Here is a 27,643-nt window from a genome sequence, read left to right on the forward strand (position 1 = left end):
AATGTTTTTCTATAACAAGGCTATTTTCTATATCTTGACTAATTTATTGTACTGCTGTTCTAGCCACTCTGAGCCCAAAACAACAGTTTCTTCTCTCATTTTGTTAATTTATTTAATTGCGTAAGTTTAGGTGTTAAATCTTAAGATAAATCACGTTTCTTTGCTTAACAATATTGTAAACAAGAGTGTGATTAAATTAATTGTCACATCTTGGCTATCCATGTAGTGCTTATGGTGACGTAATATGGGTTCCTAGAGTGGTGCGCGCATTAAGAAGTTAAAAAATTTGAAAAACATTTAAAAATATTGAGAATTCTCATAATCTTTTGTTTATGTCTATAATAAACTATTCTATAAATCTTCAAACAATAACATTTTAGCATTACTGGGCGTATTGTACACTGAAATACGTGATTTTAACCACTAGAGGTCAGTAATATTCTTTTCAGAGAATATCTTGAGTTGAATGAACCTGTGTGTGCGAAAAAATAAGTTGGTTTCACCTTAGGCTCACAAAGTATTCCATGAGGAAAAGTTGATATTCATAAATTTTTTTACACAATGTTTTTTTATTAAAACTACACAAAGCAAAACTAGTTTTAAAGGGGTCCTATTTTGCCTATTTTTTAAAGTCTATATTATATTTGTGATGTGCTAAACAATTGGCCTTTATATACCGGTATTACTTATTTCACCTGTGTTTTAAACGATCACCTTCGCTGTGTCTGAAATTGCCTAAAAACAGTAGGCGAGAAAATCCCGGGAGGTCTACAGCTTCCGCCGAGATGCGTGAGTCTCCATCCCATGATGCCACGGGAGCTGAGCAACGGTCGATTTAGAAAGTAAATCAAATAAATATAGCGGACGTCAGTTTTTAAGTTAGTCCTGATAAATGAATATCTCGTGCCTAAATTATGTTTTTATCAACGCGCATGTGTAGGTTGTTGTTAATAGGTCAAAGAGCATACGGGTCACATGACCATAAAACATGGAGGATGCAGTCTCTCCGAAATGTATTAATATGACTCTCACTCATACTATAGAACATGCTGTTTTAACGGCCTCTTCAAATTCAGTACGTACTGTCACAGTATGAGATTTCTGACACAGCACTTGATTTTCCGAAAAGAGGCTGTTGAATTCCTGGTTTTATAAAATCCCTCCTTCTGAAACGCTGTGAATGGTCGCTTGCGTTAGTCTTTTGTGATTGGTCTGCTTCGAGTGTGTGTTAAAGGAGTATGACATGATTAAAAACATCATTAACTTGTGTTTTTGGTGCACTATAATGTTTAAATAGGTTTTAAGGAGGAAAAACTCATAATTTTTCACATACCGTACATTATTGTAGCTCCTCTACAATAAACATTTTTACAAAACACATCGCTCTGGAAAGCACAGTGTGCTCAGATTGGCCAGTTCAGCAAAGCCTTGTGATTGGCTGAATACCTCAAGCGTGTGGCGGAAATGTTCGTCAGTTCGCCTCGCCACCCCCTTGGAATGGATTCGCGTCGGACCAGTTATTATACATAGCATAAATACAGTGTATAAGTGCATAAAGAGTAAAACCAGCATCGGCCAAATGAAGCCAACGGATCGACCAGAAGGACAATTTACAGAGTATGTTTTATTTGGTCGTATGTATGCATTTCCACTGTGACATGGCGGCCCCTATACTGAAGTGTTACCTAATTCAAAAACCAAAATATGAAATTGCGTTCATCACCCCTTTAACATGTCTTGCCCATTCTGTGTTTCAGGAAGGGACGGATTATGACTTCAAAGGGCCCCGGGGCCAGTTACCTACAAGGGCCCCCCTCCACTATTTTTACGTTCTTTCCCTTAGCTGCGCATTCACAGTTATAGAAAGTGAAAGTTAAGATGATAATGAATATTAAAACCGTTCTCGCTCTGCGTCAAATGCCTGCGATACGCTGACAATAATCTGCGGGGCAATTCCGTGAAAATGTCAACCTTACCATGAAAAAATTACGCTTTTTACTATGATAACATCACAGATATTAAGATTTGGTGGTTCAAATACCCATGTGAGATCTCTCTTCAAATTTGTAAAAGATTTGATTTATTTTTAGTGCGTGATTTTTCATAGTCGGGCAAGTGCCATTTTCAGGATTGTCACATCCATAACGCCACACATTAAATGGACACATAAACATTTCTTATTATTTATGTTCTATAAAGAGGAATCCCCTTCTTCATTCATTGGGTATAATTGCTTCAGGTTTGTGCATTTTATTTCACATTAATCCCACAAAGTTTGTTGTCTCCCAAAAATGCTTCCTTTTTGTCACATCCATAACGCTTGTTTATTTCCCTTTTTAAGGGTCATAGACTGACATTTTTTATGTTTAGACAAGGGTTTAGTACAATATAAACAGATGGTTTAATTTAGATTTCATTAAATTTTGCGCTGCTGTAGGAAACTCTGATAATGTAGAACAATCCAACACCGGCCACTATCTATAAATGTATATGTGTGCACTTTTTGGTGTTATTGTGTAATGACAATCGTGAGTATATATTCACTGAAAAGCTGATATTTATTGATACTTTTATTTTAAGGCAATCATTTGGTGAAGAGTTCATTTTTAAAGATGGATGCGGGTGAAAGTAGTAGCTGCAGTCCACAACAACGCTGGAGCATTTACTTGTAGTGTGTTTCAGGCGGAAAACAAGATCTTATAAAACTAGCTAGTTAACCTGCCGAAGACATTCACACATTACATCAAATAGGTAAAGTTTGGTAGTTAAACACATTCATATTTCATGTATTTATGTTAAGCTAATAAGATAATAAGATACAAGAAAAGTGATTAGTTTTATAAGCTAGTACAGTATGTAAGAGCAGACTTTAGTTGTGTGTTCCTGTCCACACGTGTTCATATTTCCATACACTGCAGTGTTAAAAACGTCAAATTAACTCTCACAGTGTATATTTAATCCACACTTTGAGAAGCTGGAGTATACAACACTTTGGGTGTTAATTTTATTAGATTTCAGGATTTTACTGTATATACATATATATATAAAACAACTGTGGTGTTTTAACTCTGTGAGAATGCATGATGGACATGGGTGAACGTGCAGGGAAATACCTCCAGTCAGACCGCAACTCTGGGAGACCCTACTGTATGTTCTTCAGTAAGCTTCTCTTCTGATGCAGGTCAGGGTGTGGTGAGCGCTGGCGTTTCTTAGGAACAAGAAACCTAACTATTTCTTGGAGTGGGTGGGCTGGAGGTGTTTCACGCAAAAAGAGAAGGAACTATTTACTCTAGAAAACTCCACAACCTCAACCCTTAATTTAACTTCATGGACTTACATGTTGCTTCTTTTCCCCTGAAGGTTAGACACAGATATGATGCATGTGTGGTCTGGCTAGTGGCTAATAATGTCATTATTTATAATAATACTATTTTATATTAATATTTTGTTTTATGTATATTTTATTACAGAAACAGTTTGTTGAATGGGTTTAAGATTAAATGCAATAGTTGTTCTCCTGGTATCCCAAAATATTACTGGCTAGACAACTTACTAACTTTATGATATTTTCTTTTTATACATTTTTATTTATATTGTATTTTTATAATGAATATACAGTATTTTCTGGCATTTTTGGTTATATTGGGACATTATTTGAAAACAACATTTCCTTTTGGAATCACTCCATTCCTGCTGGATTTTAGGGGATTTCCAAAAGATGTGAATCCAGACTGTAACATCTGAAAACACTTATGCTTCAGTTGTGCGTGAAAAAAATCTTAAAAAGCATGGATGTGTTTTCACACTCATGACATTGAAAAACTGCAACACATATTTTGAGAAATGTCTCAGTGACTTTGTGTCTATGGATGTCAATGTGGGCCAATGCTCTCACCAATGTTCTTCAAAATGTATTTTGTGTTTTGCAAAAGAAAGAAAGTTATTCGGGTCTGGATTAACATGGGGATGAGTAAAGAATGACTCTCCCTTCAAGTTTCTTTTTTGCTTTTGATTTTGGCGTAAACATTACTGTATGAAACATGTGGTGCACTGGGTGGATCAGGGCTGCTTCGGTTTCCCTTACCAAGAATAATAATTTGACAGCTTTTCCTGCTTTCCTTCCGATTCTTACATTTAACCCCCAACCCAATGTATAAACTATAAAGTCAGCAATAAAAAACTATAAAAAAAAACATTTATCCAAAGCAACATACTGTACATGCATTCGATCTATAGTTTTTTCAGAATGTGTTAACTGGGTATCAAACCCACAACAAGCTGATGTACTGTATGGATTTAATTTGCATGACATTTAACTTAACTCAACAGGAAATACATGCACTTCTCATGACATCCTTTGACCTGGAGATGAGGCCACACGCAGGTAACCTCAGAATACATTACGTATCAAAAAGCATTTATTGCTGCATGCAATGGAAAATCGCATTCATCGTCACACTTCCCGTACAATGGTATTGCTAACAAGTAACCAAGCTGGTCTCCATTGTTCTCTTCATCTCGCTGCATCAAAAACCCAAAATTACAGCGAATTTTATGATGAACCGTGGCAGGAGACTTCCCCGTACACCATTCATTCATGACACATTCAGTGCTCACTATGTGTTTCGTGTTTTCTCCTTCTTCAGCTTCTCTCGTTCTCACTCTACGTTTCTCTTAACCACAACTCTCGACATTCGTTGCTTTTTTGACTGGCTTGTGTTTATTGCTCTGGTCTCTGGTGAATGCTGTGGCAGCCAGGAACTGCTTGTCATTCATGCATTTTGTGTAAGTGTTAGTCATTTGGAAAGGCGTTGCTTTTGAAACTTAACTATTGTAGAGTTTGGTCCCAGACACGTTGATTTTCTCGATAAGGATACAATGGCATAATATACGTGTTACGCACATAATACTTAAAATCTGAAAGCATCTAATCTAATAGGGCCTTGGAGACAGTTTTGCAAAACAAATATATTTTGGCTCCTTTGGGGTGGTTAGCACGGTTAGCATGTTTTTCATCTGGGGTCTCCTCAGGCTCCGTTCTGCATTATGAGTACACCCAACTTTGAGACATGTTGATGGTGTTGACTCACACGCTACGGCTTCCTAGAATTTTAAACAGTGGCCCATTTCATTAAAGCTTTGAGGTTTTTGTAACCAGTTCACAGTTGACCTGCTAATGTGGTAGCTGTAAATATAGCGGATTTGTGCAGGTTCAATAAATATTTGCTGTATAACTGTGTCCTTCAGCTCCTCACAAAAATGAAAACGTACAGAGGCCGTACCTGAGCGCTTTATATTTTTGCCCAACGATTCAGGATGTTTTATTGGATGTACTTTCCATGTACCTATGTACTGTACCAAATTTTACGGATATTAATTTGATGTATGGTAGAGATATCTGTCATTCCCCGGTAGATGAGACTTGGTCCCAAGTGAAAGAGCAAGACTTAGCGCGGAAACTTTCCTTAATAACACTTCAAAGCGACTTTACTTTTGCTTAAACATGGTTTGAATGTAAAACTAGCTACATTTTCTGAAGAAAACGTTACTGTGCATAGTTTCATGATGCAGGAGTATTGTGGGTAACTGGCAGGGTGTTGGTTTCTAAAGGTGTGCATGTTGCTATATGGATTGCTTACCATCCCAGAAACCAACATAGTGTTGGCCCAGATCCGGCCCACATCTGGTCTGGTCCAACACTATGTTGCTTTTCCAGTTATTCTGCGGTCACACTAAACTTTTAATTAGATTCATTCACATGTACAAGAATGTGGCAGACAGGAAACACAAGGTCCTGCAAAAAAAGGTTGCATTTAGCTGTGTTCCATAGTTAAAGCATGGCCCTACCAACATCATAGTCATGGATTCAATGGTATACCTCAAATGCACTATGGGTCAAAGCCTCTAATATCGAAAAAGAAGTGTGCTGTTAATACAAATGTTTACATGTGTGAGTCGCATAGCAACTGATAAACCCTGCCAAACCCTGTATGACGTCAGGACAACCTTTTCTTCCTGTCAGCTTGTCTTACGCATCTGCAATAATCGACCGATTTTTATCCCAAATTCTTATCAGAGGTGTCTTATACTTGAGTATTTACTCTCGAGTACAGTTTTGTTCCTTATCAGTGTATTTACTTCTTTTTACTACATTTTAAAGCATATACCGTACTTTTAACTCAACAACATTTAATAAATAGGTTCTTTTACACTTTGTTGACATCTAATACTTAAGCACGCAAGAAATCTAGTAGAGGTTCTTACTTTTACTGCGGTAAAATGTTTGAGTAAAAATATTTTCTGTCCACCTCTGTTTCATAGTACATTAATAATGAAAACATTGTGTATATCACAACCTAGACCACGACAACCCCCTGTTTACGTGGGTAATCTTGTTTATCTTGTGTGTTATCTTTCCATGGTCAGTAGACTAGCAGTTGCACAGCTGGATCCAACTTCAGCATACAAATGCAACAAAACAAATAGTTACATTGCAGAACTCTGCCAAATGCTTTTCTCAGAAGCAGAGTGTTACGTTCTCTCCTCAATTTTACTTGCACACATACCGCACCATGCATATCACACGTATGTGTTTGCAAATGATGCAGGTTATTTCAGAGTGACTCAGCTATGCGGGGTGTCGGTCAAAATCGCGACTGTGCAAGTGCCGTCCTTGACTAATATCCAAACTATGGCCTTTGATATTAATGTCAAGACCCTTTACTCACTTTACCGGTGGCCTCTGCTCTCAGGCTGCATGTACAATGACATTTAAATGCATTGTGCACGCTACAGCCATTATCTGAGCTATACGTGTGCCTGTGGTTTGTGTAAGGCTAGTCTGAAAACAGTCTGTTCTTCCTGAATATGTGTTGCTATTTTTGAAATGATTTCATGCTTCAAGCTCAATGCATAAAGTACATATTTACATTCAGGGGCGCAGATGGGATTTTATTACTGGGGGGGGGGGCACTTGTCAGCAAATGATTTAATCTCAGTTAGTTATTTTGCATAATGTGGGTTTTAACTAGTGCTCAAGTAGTTTCTTTGCATCATTTGGGCTAATGTTAATTCGCTATTTGCATCTGTACACTCACCTAATAGCCATAGTTTCGCTATGTTTTCTAAGTGCAAGACTATATATGTGGTAGTATGTCCCTTTAAGGGTGTGGGTGGTGGCTAGTGATTGGGTATCTATTTGAGCGCAGGTGAGATGCTAAGCTTCCTCTTGGCATCATTCGGATGTGATTTGGGTTGGTGTGGTGTGATGTGGTGTAGTGTAGGTATCTCCTTGCTCCCCAGGTAGGTTTAGGGTTTGAGATTTTCCTTATTTAAATTAATTTTATTTGCATAGATTTCTTTTGTGATTGAATGTGTATTAAGATGATTAATATAAATTAATTAATTATGTTGTTAGTAGTGATTGGCCTCCAAATCTGTCATGGGTATGTGAATGCCAGCATGTATATTTTGTCCTTGACTTACAGAAGTAGACTTCAAGTTCAACGAGTAAGAAGTCAAGCGTGACTTGTTTTGCAGAAGTTGCCAGCTGCTGCTTTGCTGTTGTTTGAAATGTTATTGGTTATTCACTGTTATGTTATAGGGTTCACTGTAGAGGTACTGGATGGTCGCCGTACGCTCTTATGAATGACCAACTATAATTCTAGTCCTCTTATACGAATGTGAATATCCTTCGGCTGCCTTTAACGCTGGTAGCTTTGCCTTGTTTGACTGTTGTGGAGGTGTTTAACTAATTTGGGGCAGATGATGTTTTTTGTAATATTCTATATTTGTTTCTTTTCAGTTTTTGTTCATTAAGGTGGTGTTTGCCTGAACCTTGTGATGTAACATCATTTTTTGCTTTGCATTGTTTTTGCCCATTTACTGGCTGGGAATTCCTATTTTTTGGTTTCGGTTCAATGTTGTTTGGAGTGTTCGGGTTTTCTTGGCCTGAAAATTTGGTTTGTGTGTGTGCTATTCGCCATTCCTTCCAACTAAATTTTGGGTTAGTGGTGTAAAATAAAGACCAGTTTTAACAAGGACACAAAGCCCATCTTCTGGAATTATTTGTTGCTGCTTTTAAACTATTATGGTTTGTTTGGGGTTTTTTAATATCGTTTGGACATTCTTATTTTACTTACATTACTTAATTTGTGTTTTGATTTGTTATATACCTTACATCTTCTATCCTGGTTTATGTCAATGTGTCTAGTGGATCTTCCAATTGTCTTCATTTTAAGAATTTTACACTATTGTGGAGCTCAACAGTTTTAAAATGGAATATGAAGAAATGCATTTGTGATTGTGCTATAATTTTCTTTGCTTGTCATATTTCATTCATTTGAAAGCCTGTTATTTCAAGGGGATATGTGTGCATATAGGACTTTGATTAGATGCCCCTGGATTTGGTGCCTGAAATGCATTATTTTCTCTTTGCATTGCAGGATACTCATAATTATGAATAATACTAATAATTATCGGAGTAATAGTAAAACCATTTTGCACTTTGGTAATGTCAAGAGCATTGCGTTAACGCAATGTTGTGGGTTGGATCCCAGGGTATTGCAGATACCTATGTAAAATGTATTGTATAATGCTATGTAAGTCGCTTTGGATAAAAGCGTCTGCCAAATACCTAAATGTTACAAAGGAATTGGGTGTTTCTGGACATTGAAATTTGGCACGGAATTGCGTTTCCTGATATTGTATGTCATTTTGCTGAATATTTTGCTCTGGCGTGCTCAAGTGGTGTTCACATAGTAAAGTGACGACACGTCCATAATAGTGAGTAAGGAAACAAGGGGGCGGGGCTAAGATGGAGGCCCAAGTAATGGCCATGTGCCTCCAAAACAAAAACAAGAAATGGGGCTGTCATGATCCCATCGGCCATAACAAGAGATAGAGCTGCTAGGAAGGCGGGATCACGATATGATGTCTATATTTCTACCTTTTCTAACTAATAGCATCAGTATGCAGGGTTCAAGATGAATACATTGTAATATAATGTATATACTGATTAAGGGATGCAAAATATTTTTTGCTACTTTATAAATACTTTTTATATTTTCACTTTTTAATTCAGTTTGTTTTTAAGTGAACATACTGGGTTGAAACCGTCAATGTGTTAAGGATTTAAACAATTGATAGATTTCATTGGAAATCTTGTACTATTTATGATATGAATATGAATGATTAGTTCTGTGGCTTTTTGAGGATGGAGGTGTAGAGACCGGAATCAGATTTTGGGCTTGAAACAGTGAGCAACAACCTCTGATTTTTTTTAATCTGTCACTTTTTTATAAAATAAACAAAACTCTGTTATAAAGTAAGTTTATGAAAAACTGTAAACAGTCTTCTTACCCAGTTTTACCCAGCAATTGTGATCTCATAGTGATGAGTCGGATCTGATTTCTCTGGAATTGTCGGTTTGATTTCATTTGTGTTCAACCGACGTAAACATAAATGCATCACGTACAATCTGCAATTGTATGTTTCAAACAGAGATGGTGATAGAGAGACCAAAGCTACAGATTACAGATACAATTCCAAACGCTTTATCTGTCATGTATCTTAACTTATTTTTTAATGTATTCACGTTGATGCACATGTTTCTTGTTAACATATACTGTATGTATCAAATTTTCGCAAAGTAGCATATGTATTGGTTAAACTTTCAATTGCATCATCTTGGTGGGTGTTTTAGATTTGGTGAATGACATTACTGACCTCATTCACCAAATCTTCCATGAAATTATTTTATAAATACACTTTAACCCGACACATTTAAAGAAACCATGAAATGAAAATCTTAGTTTTGTGTTAGCTTATATACTGGATGCTAAGGCACTCCTAATGTCAATAAAATATCCTTTAGCGGATAACTGTGGTCGTTTTTGTTCATACGGATTCAATTCCATGAGACAAGATACTGATTTAAAGGGATAGTTCATCCAAAAACTCAAATTTGCTGTATATTTACTCACCCCCAGGCCATCCGAGATGTAGGTGACATTTTTTTCTTGAGTAAAAACACAAAGAAGATTGTTTGGTAAATCCGGAGCCCGAATAAATCCGAATAAACAGCAGATTTGAGTTTCCCTTCAACTATCCCTTTAAGCTTGAAATGTTTTAATGTGTATTTAGAATGACATGTAGTAGGCCTATGAAAGAAATTCACTAACCCTTTAATGCCTGACAAAGTTGTTTAGGATAAGTTTCCTACGTTTCATAGCTCTACAGTGCATGAAAAACAAGATTTGAATTTTTTTTAATGTTTTTAAAACGTATTTTCAGATGTCCACTTGAGTATACGATGATACACTAGTGTCCCGTGTTGACTATGCCATCAAACCCCATGCATAAAGCGCTTTTTGTATAGCTGACCTTGGTAGTGACCACTTTGAATAAAAAGGAATAAAGGACATACCTGTATGAAGGCATACTGTAGATGAAAATAAAGAATTTCATTTCAGAGTGAGCACATCTACAGTGAATAGGTTTAGTGGTGGGGAAAGCCTCTTATAAAAACACATCAGAGGGGGAGATGTGAGGATTGGAGTGTCTCTTCAAGGTGATTTAGCTTTTTTGAGGGGTTTCACTTGTTGTAGTACAGTTTCACTGTGCATCACCAGATTCATGTGGCTGTAAGAACCGTTGGGTACAGTATGCAAAACTTGACATTTCTTTCACACAGTGGGGTGAGTCTGGAAATTACTGGACCATTAAAGAAGCAACTACAAACCAGCAACCAGCAATGTTAGTCTCACTACAGAAAACTCAACCTGAACGTGCCCTGAAAGGATCTTATGCTTGAGGAGACAAACAGTTATACGCGTGTCTCTGGATTTTCGTAGTTGTGGTTTCTCTAAGTTTCCAGTTGATATACAGTTACAGACTAAAAATGATGATGAAGTTTGAACAGTTTCTCAAAGTTTCTTAATTCCATGAACAAATCGTATATAACAAAATACATTTTGTGATTTATTCTCAGAAAAGAAATGTTCAGGTACTTATGCTTGTGTTGCATTAAATAACGGGAAATAAAAAAGCATCTCTGAGGAAATGACCTTTTACCTTTTTTGCTAAATTGATTTGTTGACAGATCAAGTTAGTGAAGCCATAGAATTTTCAGTTCAACCTAAAAATATTCGTTTTAAATTTGATGCAAAATTGTACGAAATGTTTAAGTTGAAATTTTTCTGGGTAACTTCATTCTTTAAGTGAATGCAACAAACCATTTTTACAGTGAACTTTGCCATTATTACAAGCGGTTCATATCAAAGTAACCAAAGGTGTGCAATGAAAACAACTGAAGAAAGTAGCAATAAATGCGATTTAATTTGTATTCTTTTCACATTTAGTCCGCATTGAAACAACTGATAGTTTATGATGGTACCCTAACACCATCTAAATAACGTGTGCATACAAAAACAAGCATTTCTTCACAATGAGGTAAGTGTAAATCTTCTCAACCTGTGTTTCCATGATTGAACACCATTAGCTGATAAAGATTTCCAGCCTTCGCACGGATGAATGATAAGATAGCAGTTTCCACACCTTACTTTCATTTTCACAGAATGCTTCTTATCTGACATATGGAGTTGCCCATGAGGCTTTGATGCATTCACTTTTGCAAAATGTGATTATATCATGGCTGTGGTCCCACAGAGGTGTCTGCCAGAAGAGCCATGTGTGAATGTGTACGTGTTTAGAGGAAGGATGTTTCGGAGAGGTAAGGTGATGACATGAAAGGTGATTCTTCAACAGTTTCACTTGTGGCCAGAGAAACAGATATCTCTTCATCACATTTAGTCCTTAACTGGCTGTTTTCCACAACTTGATATTTCGTGACCATGGAACATGGGCGAGAGTGGGCAGATGACAAACGTGAAGTAGAGAGTCACATCAGCACTGGAAAATTGCCGGGCATTTGGGTGTAAAGAGTGTGATAACCTCCACATTTGGGCTTGAATTTGTTTGTTAAAGTTTTCCATTTTTATCTTCTGTTAATATTATTAGTTATCGCTTGTTCGCGTTTTTATATATACAGTATATGACTTTAATGTATTTAAAATAGATGCTAAATTAAGACTGTGACCCTAAGACTAAAATAAATGCTTATTTTAACAAAAAATTATGTTAAACGTAATTGTTTTTATTATGAATAGTATTGTTTTACATACATGATTAATTGTTTTAAGAATTGGGAAACTCTGGCCAAAATTGAATTTCCGTAGTGATTTTGATTCTCGATGTGATTTTACATATTTCCGAATGAAAGAGAATATCGAATGAGAAATAAATTCGGCTGTGGCCTTACCACTGCAAACTTGATTTGATCTCAAAAAAGCAGGCATTTCATTTAGATAGAGCTGACACTAGTAGGGGAGGAGTTAACAGATGTGCTGACCGAGGACTGTTATAGACCGAGGAATTATATTGAATTACTTTGTCGAAGATTGAAATAGAAAGAATAATAATATTACAATAAATAATACAATAATAAATCATTCACTTCCCTTACGTATTTTCTATAGTTTTTAGAAGATGTACAAAATATGTACGATCTTGTCCTGCAGAGTTTGAGCTTAAAGCAGGTCATGCCCAAACTGTCAATATTTATGTATAATGTCTTTTTTAACTGTATCTGTCTCATTTTAAAACCCTGTTATTTTTAAATCATGTCTGATAAACATAAACATAATTGTTAATCCTATTTTGATCATTTCAATCCTGTTCCAGTTGATTTTCCCGAAATGTTATTATGTTGAGCTAATACCAATAATCTTAAAGGGATAGTTCTGCCGAATATAAATAAATCTTTCATCATGCTGTTTATTCACCGTCCTCTCTTTCCAAGGCTGTATGGCTTTTTCTGTGAGACACAAAAGAAGATATGAACAACATTACAACATTATTATGGTGTTGATAAATTTATTTTTTATTTCGGGGTGAACTATCCTTTTTCAGTCCCCAAACTCAAACAGATAGCTGTACACCATCATACTCCAATATAAACCATATTTTGACAGGAATACTGAAATAAGAGGAATTACGTATAGTTTGTGTCTAACATTTCCTAATCTTGTATGGCTACAGTCTAAAACATTTACATTTTGTCATTGAGCAGATGCTTTTACCCCACGATAAATAACCTGGTGGGTTCTTTCAACCCATGGTTGGGTAAATTATAGGCAAGCCTGTTGGTTTTAAATTCTACTTTTGACCCAGCATTGAGTTAAAACGCATCGAATGTTCATTTAAACCCAACAGTTGGGTTTTGTCCATATCCGACTGAAACCACCCAACATTTTTAAAGCATTGTAGACTGATCCCAGACTCATCTGCAGCTTTGAGTGAAGTGTTAGATGGGCTGATCAGTCAACAGATGCACTTGATTTCTAAAGCAGAAAAACATAGTGAAAGAAAGACAACAAAGGAAAAAAAGACCAATGACAAATGACAGAGGTGTAAGGGGAGGGGCTGGCTAAAGTATAGAGGTGGACTTGATGTATCTCACCCACATGTAGGTTTCTGTTGGTCGATGGCATCACTGGTTGAGGTTGCAGTGCGCGTAAGTGCTTCTCCGTGCACTCGCTCAATCTAGATCGCAGCCTTCACCTTGAGCGCATGGGTACGTCTTTGAAACTTTCTGTGAGTCATGTCGATCTTTCTTTTCCTCATCTTGTCGCTCTCTCATTCTCTCTGTGTCTCTGTTCTCTTCCTCCATCAAGAAGTGCATTTTGTTCTACTGTGTATCAGGAAAGACATCTTTTGGTTACAAGAGCATTCGTGCAAGCTTCAGAGTGTTGAGGTCTTCACTTCGCAGGCCTGGAGAGGATGTGTCACGGCAGACAGGTTTTCCCCTGTTACTCATGGGCGTATTTGTCTTGCTGAGCCTTTGTCTCTGTTTCGTGGGCCTGACCGATGCACTTTTGCAGTTTTTCACCTGCTTTTGAACTATATACGTGCCTGCTTTACAGGTTGGCCGATAGAGCGTAGACCGTTGTGACCAGAGCTCATGCCTGTTAGGAAAGCCATTTTGACATTTTATTAACGTTGCATTGTAGAAATGAGGTAGGATGGAAGAAATGATCGATTCGGCGTTGGGACGGTATGTGACTTGTGCGTCAAATTGAACGCGGTCACCATAAACATTCCAGGGCCTGCAGGACAGGTAAGCCGTTTGTTTTCTGTGACCGCATTCAACAAACTCAAAATTGTTATTGTATATATTAGTCAGATTTGTCAGTTTCATTTTACTGAATCTTATGGTAAACTGAGAATTCAGCTGCACTTGGCGTTTAAAAGAAGTGGGCGATGAAAGTATACGAACTGACGATGCGTCTTCCTATCCGATGCAAAACGTCACATAAGAATACTTCTCAGAAATTGTTTTAGAAAGTAAGGTTTTCAACCAAGTCACTCAAGGTTATATCCAAAGAGTCTCGAAAAAGCCATCTCGGCTTTTAAGTCTATCAAGTCTGTTCAAATAAAGAACCGTTCAAATATTAACTATTCGCTATATCTATTTTTCTAGTTGCCAGAGTAACTGCGTTCAAGTTGTTCCTGTTTCTCATTCTGCACATACTATGCATATTCATATTTTATTTGATCATTTGGAAAGTTTTTTAAATGTATTTAGTTTTTAAATGTCCTTCTTTTTGTAGTTGATAAATCTTCACGTACATTCAATTTCGAAGCTTTCACTGTGCAATCACTTAAAGCAAGTGCGTATATGTTGGAGGCTTTCGGCATCGCCTCAGTTTGGAAACTTGTTTTTTTGCTCGCTCACATTAAATGGTCTTTTCATGCAGAAATGACTGAATTGACATTAACATGCTCTATACCCGTTTCTGTTTCTTTTTATTCTATAAATCGATTTATTCTCTGTATTTTTGCTCATGTATTTTTCTTTCCATATATATACACTCTTCAAAATAAAGGTGGGCAATTCCAACGTTATAGACGTGACATTTTGCGTTATGGACGTGACATAACAATGCTCAGAGATTTGTTACGAATATTGAACCATATGTTTATATTTTTCTTGACCCTTGTTGGTAGAGTCTAAACATAAAAAATTGTCAGTCTGTGACCCTTAAAAAGGGAAATAAACAAGCGTTATGGATGTGACAAAAAAGGAGGCATTTGTTGGGATACGACAAACTATGTGGGATTGATGTGAAATAAAATGCACAATCCTGAAGCAATAATACCCAATGAATGGAGAAGGGGGTGCCTCTTTATAGAACGGTAAACTTGACATTTTCATGGAATTGCCGAGGTGCTTCAGAGGGTCTTCACAGCGATGCCATCAATGAACCAATTTTGGTTCCACAAAGAACCATTCAGTCAAACCGCATGCATCTTATTTCTTTCCTACGATTAACTTATGTACATGCATGGTAGGGGTAACCTTACTTATGCTTAAAAGGGACAATGACTGTTCAAAGCATATGACTAACAACCAACACAGTATTATGACTTATTAGACTTTTTTTATTGAAACATTACTCATTGTTTGTGTTAACATGCAAGCTAATGCTAATGAACGAACGTACCAAGAAGTCTGTATTTTGGTTTGGAGCCAATTCTGTTACTTGTTTACGTTAATTCTGTTAAACGTTTATTGTGAACTACTGTACACCTTATGTTTGTGACAACTCCTAATAGTTAAAACTAGGACGGTTATGCAAAGGATGTGATATGCACATTTTTTTGTTGTATTGGAATAATTTGCATTATGTGTGTGTGTGTGTGTGTGATGCATGTTTGTCTCTCACTTTAAGTCGGTTAAGCATCAATTCTAGTAATAAGAAGATCGAACATCGTCATCTCTGTACAGTATTTTCCACACAAACCGTCACCATTGCGTCTGAGCTGAGGAGGAGTGATTGTATCAGCAATTTGTTTTTGTCTGCGTTCGATACGGTACGTTTTTTTTTGTTTATCGATAGGGAAAGCAAACAACAGGTTGGTGTTGAATACGTTAAGATGTCAATCGCTTACAGTCATTTGAGGTATTTGCATTCGAGTTGTTCTGCGTTTCGTTTGACCATTCTCATGAAATATTGCGACGGGTGGTTTCTTTGTCAAGACCGTCAACGTTTAAAGAAGTTTTACTTCTGTGCAATTGTGTGGAATTAATCCTATTAATCCTGCGATCTTCTGCATCGTAACAAAGCATTTCACTAGACACCACAACACAATGCTACTACAGTAGATGCATATCTAAACCAACCTACTGTATGGCTTTGATACTGTTGTTGTTGATCAAACAAACTTGAACTCTTACGAGCCTCAGCGTACCGGCATTAGTCACAGTTTCACATTCTAAGGAGGTCTGTGGCTTCATCTCAAGGTTCCACAGCAGAATTTCAGAGCTGACGCAAAATGCGAAAGGCCCTCGGCTCTTGACGTGGCCAGACGCGGCTGCACCTCCGCTCTCTGCTCTTCTCAGACAATGACATTCTAGTTTATGGTTGGATGTGTTCTTAGATAGAAATGATTAAAGGTTGCCAGACTTTCATTTTGTGAATTACATGTCTGATGGCTGAAAGTAGGTTAGAGGTGTTGAGACATCGATGAGTTCAGAAATACCCTCTCTGTTCATGCGAATATGTGTCTGAATTTTAGTGGAATGACCTATATTTCATAGTGTGTACACATTGCGTGTTTAGCTTTTTTTCAAGGTCATTTGAAAGATACTCGTGCCTTTTTCACATTTGAAGATTCTTAAACTATGATAGAGGTTAAGACTAAAGTGTAGGATCCGCTTATTTTAGATAATCTACAGCTCAGCATCTTCTGTTTGCTTTATTGTTCTCCTAATGTGATGTAAGAATGGCTTTGAGAAAGCTGTTCATTTTAAAATGCTAAAGGTCAGTTTATGTTAAAAATCCAAGTAGCACTTCACATAAAACTAACGGATAAAAGTTGATCATGGTAAATGATAAAAATAAGAATGTAGTTGATGTTTACGGACATGGGCAATTGAAATATAATATAAAATATACATTAGTTACATTTATTTGTGATAAAAGTTTAAACGTCGTTTTAAAAATGTTTTAAATAAATCATGTTTTATTGTGTATTATTTTGTTATATGACTCTATTTCTTTTTAGTTATTAATTCTTTCTTATTCTAAGTTATTTATCACTTTCAAAACAGCAGTTTGATTGATAAAACTTGGAATTCACAATAGAAAAATAGTTATCTGCAAATGAACTCTTGATATGTTATTTTAAATAACATTTTGCAAATATGCATGATATATTTCCAATGATTAAAATATGAAATATGGAAATATGATGAAAATACGGAAACATAATGGTTATGAAATTTGTGGTGTTGATGTAATAGAGTTAGCATTTTCATTCAATTTGGCCATATATACAGTGTTCATTTGTGTTTTCTCGTTTGTAATTTTATTTAATTACAAAGCATTTTCCTTCAACAAGACTTCTTAAGACATCAGGCCTACTTCCCAATCTTTCATGTCTTTATGCCTGAGTTCAAGTGATAAATTACTTTTCAGATTCATTCACTGTTCTCCTAACATACTTAACCTTTATTTTCTATTCATCCATAGGTTGAAATGAGATTTCTCAGCTCGACGGCAAACCCGATCACGCCACTCCATCCCGACCATTCTCTTTATCTTTTCCCATCTGAGCGAAGATGATCCGCATTCGTAACCCTCACCACGTGCCTTTTCTCCATCAGACAGACCAGCTCCGTGAGGCGGGGACCCTCTGCGACACGCTTCTCACCGTGGACGGCCGTTCGTTCAAAGCTCACGCTCTGATTCTGGCTTTGGCCAGCAAAAGACTTCAGCGTCTGTTAACAAAGCAGCACAACTCAACGCCGGGGTACCGCTACGCTATAGAAAACGTCTCTCCCCGCACCTTCAAGCAGATCCTGGACTACGTGTACAGCGAATCGGTGGAGGTCCCCAAAGATGATCTAGAGGAGCTTCTGAAGGGCGCTCAGTACCTGGAGGTCGAATCTTTGGTTGAGCAGTGTCAAGCACAGCTTAGGAGACCAGAGTCTCCTATCAAACAGAAAAAAAGTTCACACCGAGATGACAAACTGTACGAAGGCGGTCACTTGTCAAAAAAAAGGTATTCGTTGGATGAAGACCACCTTGAAGAAGAAAGTTCAAATAAAGAACATGAGAGTTGTTCTCCTCAGCTTCTCACATCCTCCAGAGAGACCGCCGTTGCCACCCCAGCTCCGTCTCCCTCCCCGCGTCTGTGTTGGCCTTCGGTTAACCCATCTCGAGGCATGGTGTTCAACTACAGAGAATTAATGACCTTTCACTCTCTCCACACCTCCCAGCACATGTTCACGTATCCGTACCCCACCCCAGTCTACCCCTTTCTCCATCACTCGCTTCATTCCCAGGTCCCTTCTTCAGTCATGGGTTTCACAGGGCTGCTTCACCCCTATCATAATCTCATACACTCTCCTTCCTCTCAAGACAGCCAATTTATTCAAGGCCTGCGGGGAAAGAACGCCTCTATTAATGCCGTTTTAACAGGATCCATGCCTGAGGATCAGGAGAGGTAGGATTTTTGCATTTAGTTGAAATTAAATATGATTTATTTTTATTCGGAGATACAATTTTTATTTGCCGTATGCGATATGATAGATGGAACTGTGTTATAAGAAAATTATGACAAATGTGGAACCATATAGTTAAAGGGACAGTTTATCCAAAAATGAAAATTCTGTTATCATTTATTCACCCTCGTGTTGTTCAAAAACTTGATATGGAATCTTCTGGAACACAAAATAAGATATTTTGAGAAATGTCTTAGTGGTTTTGTGTCCATACATTGGAAGTCAAAGGAGTCGTTTGGTTACCAACGTTTCTCAAAATATATGTTGTGTTCGACAGAAGAAAGTCATACAGATTTGGAAAGACATGAATAAATGTTGACAGAATTTCTATAAACACAGCACTATACAGCTGTTCTCGGTTCTGTGGTTCTCTCTGAAAAACATGGTATAAAAACACATGTACATGACCAACAAATGTAACTGTACTAATATTCCAGCATCGGTAACATTTAACGTTAGCTGTCCCAAAAACTCAACTAAGCTAACCGGGCCATCCGTTAAACTAATCTTATGATATTAACATTATTTTAACAGGAAGCCACATTGTAGTCAGCAAACCCCATTAACCCGGTAAACTACTTATTCATTTACAGTCATAACCAAAAGCGCACAACCTGAAAACTAGACACGCTAGATTTCTTTACTGTTATTTTGTAACTGTATTTTTGCATCCGTTTAAAAATTTGGGCAGATCACAAATATTTCTAAAGCAAGTGCAACAGAAAAGTGACCACTATGTAAATGAGTTCATATTTAACTTTATGATTTACATTTTTATAGATAAATAGGCTCTCCTTTGACGTTCATACAGAAGTTGCAACTATTATATCAAACAATATTTTTAATGTATTAAAAGAGAATTACATTTTATATATATATATTCACTAAAAGTAAAAATGAAAAGGGAGAAAGTAAAACAGGTAAAAAAAGCATTTTTAGTTTAGGAGATATAAACTCTAATGCTATACTGTAGGTAAAATGCTTTTATCTAAAGTATAGCATTCGTGTAACTGCGCACATTAGGACTTGTGTGTCCTTACGCATATGTGTTTGTTGGTGTGTGTGAGGTGATTTTTCTTGTCTTTCTGTACTTTCCAACAGACACATTTTCTCCAGGCAGCCCCCTTGGTCCACCTACAGTACATGAATAGTCTTTCGGGTTCCTATTAAAATGAGGGTACCTCAAAATCTCCTCTGTTTGAGATGCAACACCATCAAACATTGTGATTCGTCATTCGTGCACAGATAACAAATACAATAATGAATTGTAGCATTAAAACCACTCGAATGTCTCTAAAAGGCATTTGAGCCTCCATAGAAGACATCGCACGGTGTGCAGCGCATACAGGAGTGTTTTGGAAAACAGCATTTTACTATCTGGACCGAAACGAAGGGAAGCCCCCGAATTGTCCCCGACTTCACGAACAGCAAATCTGAAAGTCAGTCATCCACCCTCATAGCAGGATATTCTATTTCTGGTTCATTCTTAGGCAAAGCTGTTCCACTCCAAACCTCACACACAAACAGGTGCTCTGTTCAAACAGAAATCTGTTTTCTGCTTTTGCTCAATAAGTGGCGAAATGAAACAACCGACGTATCCATTACACTGTTTGGCAGGCACGCACAGAAAAACAGTACCAAACACCCACACAGAGATAAGATTCGATAACACGTTTCACGGATAATACAGTAATGTACACGTAATATTTGAATTGATGTGAGATCTATGAATGCCCTGTGGGTACGTGCATTGTGCGGGTTGCTGTTGATTTATCTTCTCGGAGATAAACCTTTGAATAGCACACGATCAGATCTTTTTTCCTTCGCACTGCATTGCAGATTGCTCTCCTCTGGCAGAGGAAACCAGTGTCTGCGAGCTTAGTTTCCTGCTGTTTGAGCACAAAACATTTGCTCCTGCAGTTTTAGTGAGAAGGAGGTGATGTCAGCCGAAATGCAATGGTGCAGTTTGCCTGTGTGAATACAGAATGTGTGTATAAAGTGTATGTGTATGTGTTCATGGGTTTATAAGCGCTTTCTTAAAAGACATTTTTACTTCATCAACTAGACCCGAGGGGATTTTCAATGCAAATCCATTTAGCAAAGTAACCACATATGATATTCAACATTTTGGACTTGTTGCATGATGCCTTAAAGGAATTTGGTTACCCTCATGTAAATGAGTCTTCATGCGATGTAACACAAAATAAGTTTTTTGTTTTTCATCTTCTTTTTTGTTCTGCAGAAAAAAGAAAGTCATGCAGGTTTGCAATGACTAAATAGGGGTGAAGAAATAAGTTCATCCCAAAATCTAATTTGTGCGATGACGTGAAACGTGTTTTTAGAATGCGCATTGTGCTCTTTTGTCGAATGGCGACTTCGCAGCACAAATAAACATATTTCGGTGACATCCGAGAGATTTCCGGGTCTCCTCATAGACATCATGGTTACAGTTGCTGTCAAGGTCCAGAAAGTACTAAAGACATCATTTAATTGGTCCATTCGCTCATAGTGGCTCGATAAAAATTTTTTTTAAGCGAAGACAATACCTCATATGCGAAAACAAACCAAAAAACGTTTTTATTCGATATATTCTTCTGTGTCTTGTCAGTCTATGGTGCGCGTTCACTTGAGCACTACGACAAATGCGCATTCGGTTGGGCAAAAAAGTGCGAGGAGGCCTTTCACCCAAATCAGATTTGGGGATGAACTTACCCTTTAAGGAAAATATCATTAAAAAGCAGCACCTAGAAGAAACTTAACGCTGTTTATTTTTAAATACGTTTTATTTTTTCATGTGTGTCTTACAAAGTGTGATTCTGACTGCCCATAAACTGTTGTTCAAAATGATCTGTGGTTTTAAGCGATCACCAGAATGTGTATAAATGCAGCACTTGAGGTGCGACCAAACTGAAGGTGTGATTTGTGTGACCAGATCAAACAGCTGGATTTAAAAACACCTGTCAAATGCTCGATGACTCGTTTCAAGTTACACGTAATAGCTTATATCAGTGATGCGTGGAAAATATGGACATCTTCTAATAAGAATAAACATGACAACATTTTCCACAGGAAGCCGAAGGTACAAGAGGAGAGGGAGATATGCTGCAGATACTGCGGTAAGACGGCCCTGGAAAACCCCTGGAGGTCGATGAGTGGTTCGACAGCCTCAGGTAACATCACGACTGCATGCACACGTGTGCAATCGTTAATCGCAATCATACATGTGTGCAGTCCTTTGACACGAACATACATGCAACAAGAACGCACGACTTTGACGTTGATTTGGATGCATCTTATGTTTTTAGCATACAGTCGTAACATATGGGCCTATCCTCATGATCAGAGGTATGGATGCCCACAACAGGATGTAAATGTGGTGTACTGTATGTATGGTATTGCTGCAGCAAGTTACGATAGATGTTGTCCGCTGCAGCTGAAAAGAAAGGATTGTCAAGAGAATTTCTTTTTAAAGGCAGATTTATGAATCTTTCAAAAGCACATCATAAGCAACCCGGCGCATAATATAGGCTAAAGATTTATAGATTGACAGATATATGAAAGTCACTAAATGTTTATTGTTGGCTTTTCAAGGGAACATTCATCCCCAAAATGAACAATCTGTTATCATTAACTCACCGTCTTGTCTCGTCCATTCACCCGCTCCTCACCCATTTCAAACATGTATGACTTTCTTTCTTCTGCAAAACTCAAGATAAGATTAACCCATTCACTTCTATTGTATGGACACAGAACCAATGTAAGTCAATGGGTACTGCCGTTGTTCGGTTAACAACATTCTTCAAGATATCTTCTTTTGTGTTGAGAAAGAAAGAAAATCATACAGGTCTGAAATGACACGATAACAGAATTTCCATTTTGGTGTGAACTATCCCTTAAAGGCAAACGTTGAATGCTCCCTCGTCTGGACAGCATCTGCTGATGAATGAATGCGAATGTACATCAGACCTTCCCATTTACATTTAGGCATTTGGCAGACGCTTTTATCCAAAGCGACTTACATTGCATTATCATACACATTTTACATGGGTATCTGCAATCCCCTGGGATCCAACCCACAACCTTGCATTGTTAACGCAATGCTCACTGAGCTACAGGAAAACTAAAGATTACATTTTTTACTCAAGACATTTTTGTTTAATAGTTAGCTCATCGTGTACCACATTATCTACAGTGGCTTTATGTGTATTTATATAGACCAATCTCACTTTAAAATACTTTTTGTGTTTCATTGCATAACATACAAAATATCAAGTGGCATCTGCAAACAAACCTTTATTAAGAATTCAATTCAGACAGTTTTACAATTGACTTTAACGTCTCAAGATGATATGATTTACCACCTATGATGTCAGTGGTTCCCCGTTTCACAGAGATGTCATAGCAGAGGAACCACAGGTTTAGCTTGTATTTTTGATGTGATATTTAGCTTGTGTCCTTTTAGAAAATATATTTTTTAAATGCAGTGAACCCATAGAGGTGTAAAATGAACGACAGCAGAAATAATTCAACCCTTAAACTGTTAAACTTAAAAAGTTAAGAAGAGAAAACTGTGGCTTCAGAGAACAGTCCTGTGGTCGAGCGCCTCTGTGCTTCATGGGCGTTTGAATACAGTACCCGAAGAGAAGTGTTGACTTTTTCGTCTAGATTGGGGTTAGAGTCGCTTTTATCTGTGTGTTGCGTGCGTGACTTTTTGGGTCGAGAGTGATAGTTGTTATCTCTGTGTGAATAAGTAACATATTTGATTTATTATATATTTTTGAGAAGTTGAAAGATAATGTGAAGGAACGTGTTTGTGCTTTAAGTATTAACCATTTCAAGAGTGGTGAATCACCTTCAGCAGTTCGATAGTGAAATGCACCAATGTTTCACGTAGTGTCTCGCTTTTGAGTTAAACAAATGTTGTTAAAAGAGTTTATAAATGATGCAAGAACACTGCTTAACATTTCATACCAGTTGCAATAAAATCTTTAAGCCTCTTTTCAAATATATAAAACAAATGCATTTGGCATCGCATTGTTCAATGTTAAAGTCAAGCGCAAGTTTCTGCAGAAAAACATAACTGTGCTGCATCCTGGCTTAATGTGTGTGTGTCTGTCTGTGTGTGTGTGTGTGTTTGTCTGTCTGTGTGTTTGTGTGTGTGTGTGTGGCATGTGGGAATGTGTGGGTGTACATTTATAGAAATAGGTTCGCTCACTGTCTGTCATGCTTGTATGTGGTCAGGTTTGCGTCTTTTCTACAGCGTGCTCACAAGTGTAAGGTTATACAAGCTTTCACGTGTCCAAGCGATTGTCACAAATAATTTGTTTTTGCATATACAGGCACAAAAATTTGTTAACCAAGCGTTTTTCACATTTTGAGCTGTAGGAGGATGTGGTGCGTATGTATATGGACAGGGAGAGGTTTAAACTAGGCCACACACCAAGAGAGAGTTGCCACAGGATGTGTTTATCTAAAATTGGGGCCCCCCGGCTTCCCACTGCCAAACTATGCCCCCTGCAAAGTCTTTAATGGGGTAGTTCACCCCGTCATCTATTCATCCTCGTGTCATTTCAACCCCCCCGACTGACTTCCATTGTATGGACACAAAACCACTCTGACATTTCTCAGAATATCTTCTTTTCTGTTCCTATTGACATGATATCAGACCTTTTAACATCCCTCAACCTCCAGTCCGAAATATTGGAACTGGATGCTGACTGGTCATTTTTCTTTTAAAAGCGCACGACTTCGCACTTCAAATTTGAATTGTGTGTATTTACATTAAGTGCATTTTTATTTTATTTCTCTAAATGCATGTTCTCATTTGCACTTAAACTGGCCCCAAGTGAAAAAGAAGAGTTGTGGTTATGTGGCATTTACGCAGGGTGGAACAGTCATTATCACCTCCATCAACGCATTTAACAACACACATTTCAGCCATGAGGGGCCAGAGATGTGACCACTGCATAGATGATAAATCCACATTAGATACCTATGACATGGAGCTCTTTGATCATTATTTTTGTCACACGTTTATAAGAAGTGTTGCTACCTAAACCTATAAGACCTTGGTGTTGAGACCAAAATACAATTCTGTGTGTGTTTCACCTTATATTTAACACCTTTAAATATAGTTAAGCTTCTGTTTTACCTTACCTTGAGTACAGCGGTAAAGAGGTAAAGAGGTACTCTCTCTTCCTGTGTTGCAGCAGGTTCGGGTGAGCTGACTTTCCGGTGTAAGTTTTGCGGTCGAGGAGGACGGGATAAGCGATCTCTGCGGCCACACAAGGGTCTCGGAGGAGAGAAGCCATACCCATGTAAACATTGTAGCAAACGGTTCAGTCTGAAGCACCAGCTGGACACACATCACAGGGTACATACAGGTACAGCTCACAGTTGTAAGCCATATCAGCCAAACAAACCATGAAGGATCCAATGTTTTTAATGGGATTTGTCTTCGTTTTAATGGAAACTGTAATGGTGTCGACTGATATGCGATGGATTATATTGGTGGGATGTAAAATCCTACTGGAAAGATTCCCAAAACACACTACAAAAGGGATTTTGGAATGGTTTAATTGAAAGAAGCTATTGGGTTGTACGTGTATTCTAATGGAAACCGTTTCATGGTGGTTTCTATGTTTATTTTAGCAGGAATATCGGCCCAAAAATCATGAAACCAGTCAAGTTATTAAAAAAGACCTATGCAAATTCAAGATCCGTTTTATAGAAAGTGCACGTTTTTTGATGCCTGAAGGGTTATTAGGAGCGATTCCACAAAACAAAAATGTTTGTTCCCCAAAACAACTTTAAAAGACAATTTTTTCTTAAATTTAAATATAGTCCAAAGAAATGTATCTACTACAATCAACTTTTTGTGCAACAGAACCTTTTGATTCACTTTAACTTTTAGAGATTTTTTCAGTCCATTATGAAACCACACAGGCTAACAAAGAACCTCTTGGTAGCCTTTATTTTTCAGAATAAGTGCTGCTCGATGGTCATTTTGCAGGCGAAAATCACATCTGAAGTGTACAAATCACTGTTTTCCCATGAAACATATTACATACTGTCTAGTTTGCATCTCCTGTGACTTATAGTAGACCTATACACCCAGGTCATTTTTTTGCACGTGTCTTACAGGCGAGAAGCCATTCGAGTGTCGGCTATGTGGCCAGCGTTCACGCGACTACTCTGCTATGATAAAACACCTGCGAACGCACGGCGGTGCCACGCCATACCAGTGCACCATGTGTCTGGAGTACTGTAGCAGCTTAGCAGCCATGCAGAAACATCTGAAGAACCATGCCACCCAGGATTTCCCTCCAGACTGGAATCTGAACAGCACATATCTATATAACTGTCACATCTGAGCATCTTTATAATGTTAAATAGTGATTGCAACTTTGAGATTATGCATATATTTGTTGGTAAAACAAACAGAGCCATTAGACAAATATTTAAATATATCGTATATATTACATGCCTGTGGACACCAGTGATGGGTTACCTGCTTGTTTTAATGTTCCAATAGCAAAAACAAATTGATGTTAATTTATTGAGCTGATGAAATGTGTGCCATTTATCTGAGCACTCACCCTGTCTATAATTTTGATAGTGTACACAATGTTTTAATAAAAGCATTATACTATTATGGAAACAACAGGTTTCTTAGTGATTTAAGTGAAGCAGGTTTCTTTGAAGGTCTGCACATGGGGAGATCGGGTCTCAGGAGAAAGTTTCTCTTATGGCAGAAGCAATGTTCTGTGCACTTAGTGAGTACAGGTGAAGTCAAGCAGACATACAAATGTTTAAAGGGGTGCAAGAATGACAAGCACTTTCAACAAAGTCTTTATAAAGATCAATGACACGTAAAGCACATTCCTTTGAAATCACAGAATACCGTAAAACGATTATTTCAAGAAAGCTGATACTAAATGTACAGATAAACATTTGCCATTGCTTGAAAATCTAACTTGACAATCGTAAACATTATTTTTTACTACAGTAACTTTATCTTAATATACTTAAAAATCAGGATGTACATTTTTTTAAAGCTGGTCAAAAAAAGTCAGCAGGTGGCGACCTTTTCACAATTCTCTGTCCTATATCAAAGTAACAAAATATTTACAAAGCTTATGAACTGACTTCATTTTTTTATATTATTGTTTAATCCAATATAGACTGTTTTGCTCTCATCCGTCCCGTTTGCTTTACATAATATAGCATTACATAATATAGCATAGGATATTAAATGCAATAAAATAAGCATTGGTATTGATATAATTTACAACATTTACATTAAGTTATTTAGCAGACACTTTTGCAGACACTTACAAATAATGACATCTCAATCAATTCCAGAACTATTAAGTTATACAATTTTAAAAGCACATAGTTTTTACTTAAAATAAAAAGTACAAGCCTTTTTGCCTGCTTATGCCTTCTGATTGGGTCATACGATTGGGAGACTATCTGATAGGTCTCTATCTGCAAAGACCGCCCTCAAATAGGCGTGTTCGACGCACTGCTCATGACGTCATTATTCTGAAGCTACCGCGCCGCCATGTTGGTATACCCAATCTGTCTATTAAATGAACAGGGATTTATCACATATTAATGATAACACAGTAACTCACAGTACATTCTCAAAACGCAAATGTCTTTATCATGTAAATGGATAATTATTTAAAGTTGGGCATTTCTGGAATCTAAATACAGATAAATACGACATGAATATGGCTAAATAGTTGGATGAATGGATTCCCTTTTGGCTATTTTTGGGGAGGAGGGGATTCCCTCTAAGCTAAACATTCTTTGTCTTGCAATGCTGTACATTTGGTCATCATGTGAATCTCTGGACCTATGAAACCTTCCAGATGTCTTTTTGGTACCGTATATAAAGACGTGTAGCTTCTAAAATAAATGAGTTCAAAGGCTTGATGCCTCTCTGTGTCTTGTTTTTGTACTCCCAGATCTGCAGGAGAATTCTCTCACAACATCCAACCTATTTAT

At 37.4% G+C, this 27,643-nt stretch overlaps 1 protein-coding gene across 6 annotated transcripts; it reads left to right on the forward strand.

The window, feature by feature from the left end:
* The first annotated feature begins 13,521 nt into the window (after window positions 1–13,521).
* zbtb32 (zinc finger and BTB domain containing 32) lies at window positions 13,522–26,286 on the forward strand. 6 transcript variants are annotated; one of them, XM_079481693.1, is made up of 5 exons: window positions 13,522–13,633; window positions 17,595–18,570; window positions 21,698–21,798; window positions 24,838–25,011; window positions 25,772–26,286. In XM_079481693.1, the coding sequence occupies exons 2-5, from the start codon at window positions 17,684–17,686 to the stop codon at window positions 25,999–26,001; spliced, it is 1,392 nt and encodes a 463-aa protein (XP_079337819.1). In that variant the 5' UTR covers window positions 13,522–13,633; window positions 17,595–17,683; the 3' UTR covers window positions 26,002–26,286. The 6 variants fall into 6 exon arrangements, with proteins under 6 accessions (XP_079337819.1, XP_079337821.1, XP_079337823.1 ...); XM_079481695.1 differs by having other exon boundaries at window positions 13,526–13,653; XM_079481697.1 differs by having other exon boundaries at window positions 13,539–13,633; window positions 24,841–25,011.
* Window positions 26,287–27,643: the final 1,357 nt, after the last annotated feature.

The sequence above is a fragment of the Barbatula barbatula genome (assembly GCF_947034865.1).
Source record: "Barbatula barbatula genome assembly, chromosome: 19".
Taxonomy (NCBI): domain Eukaryota; kingdom Metazoa; phylum Chordata; class Actinopteri; order Cypriniformes; family Nemacheilidae; genus Barbatula; species Barbatula barbatula.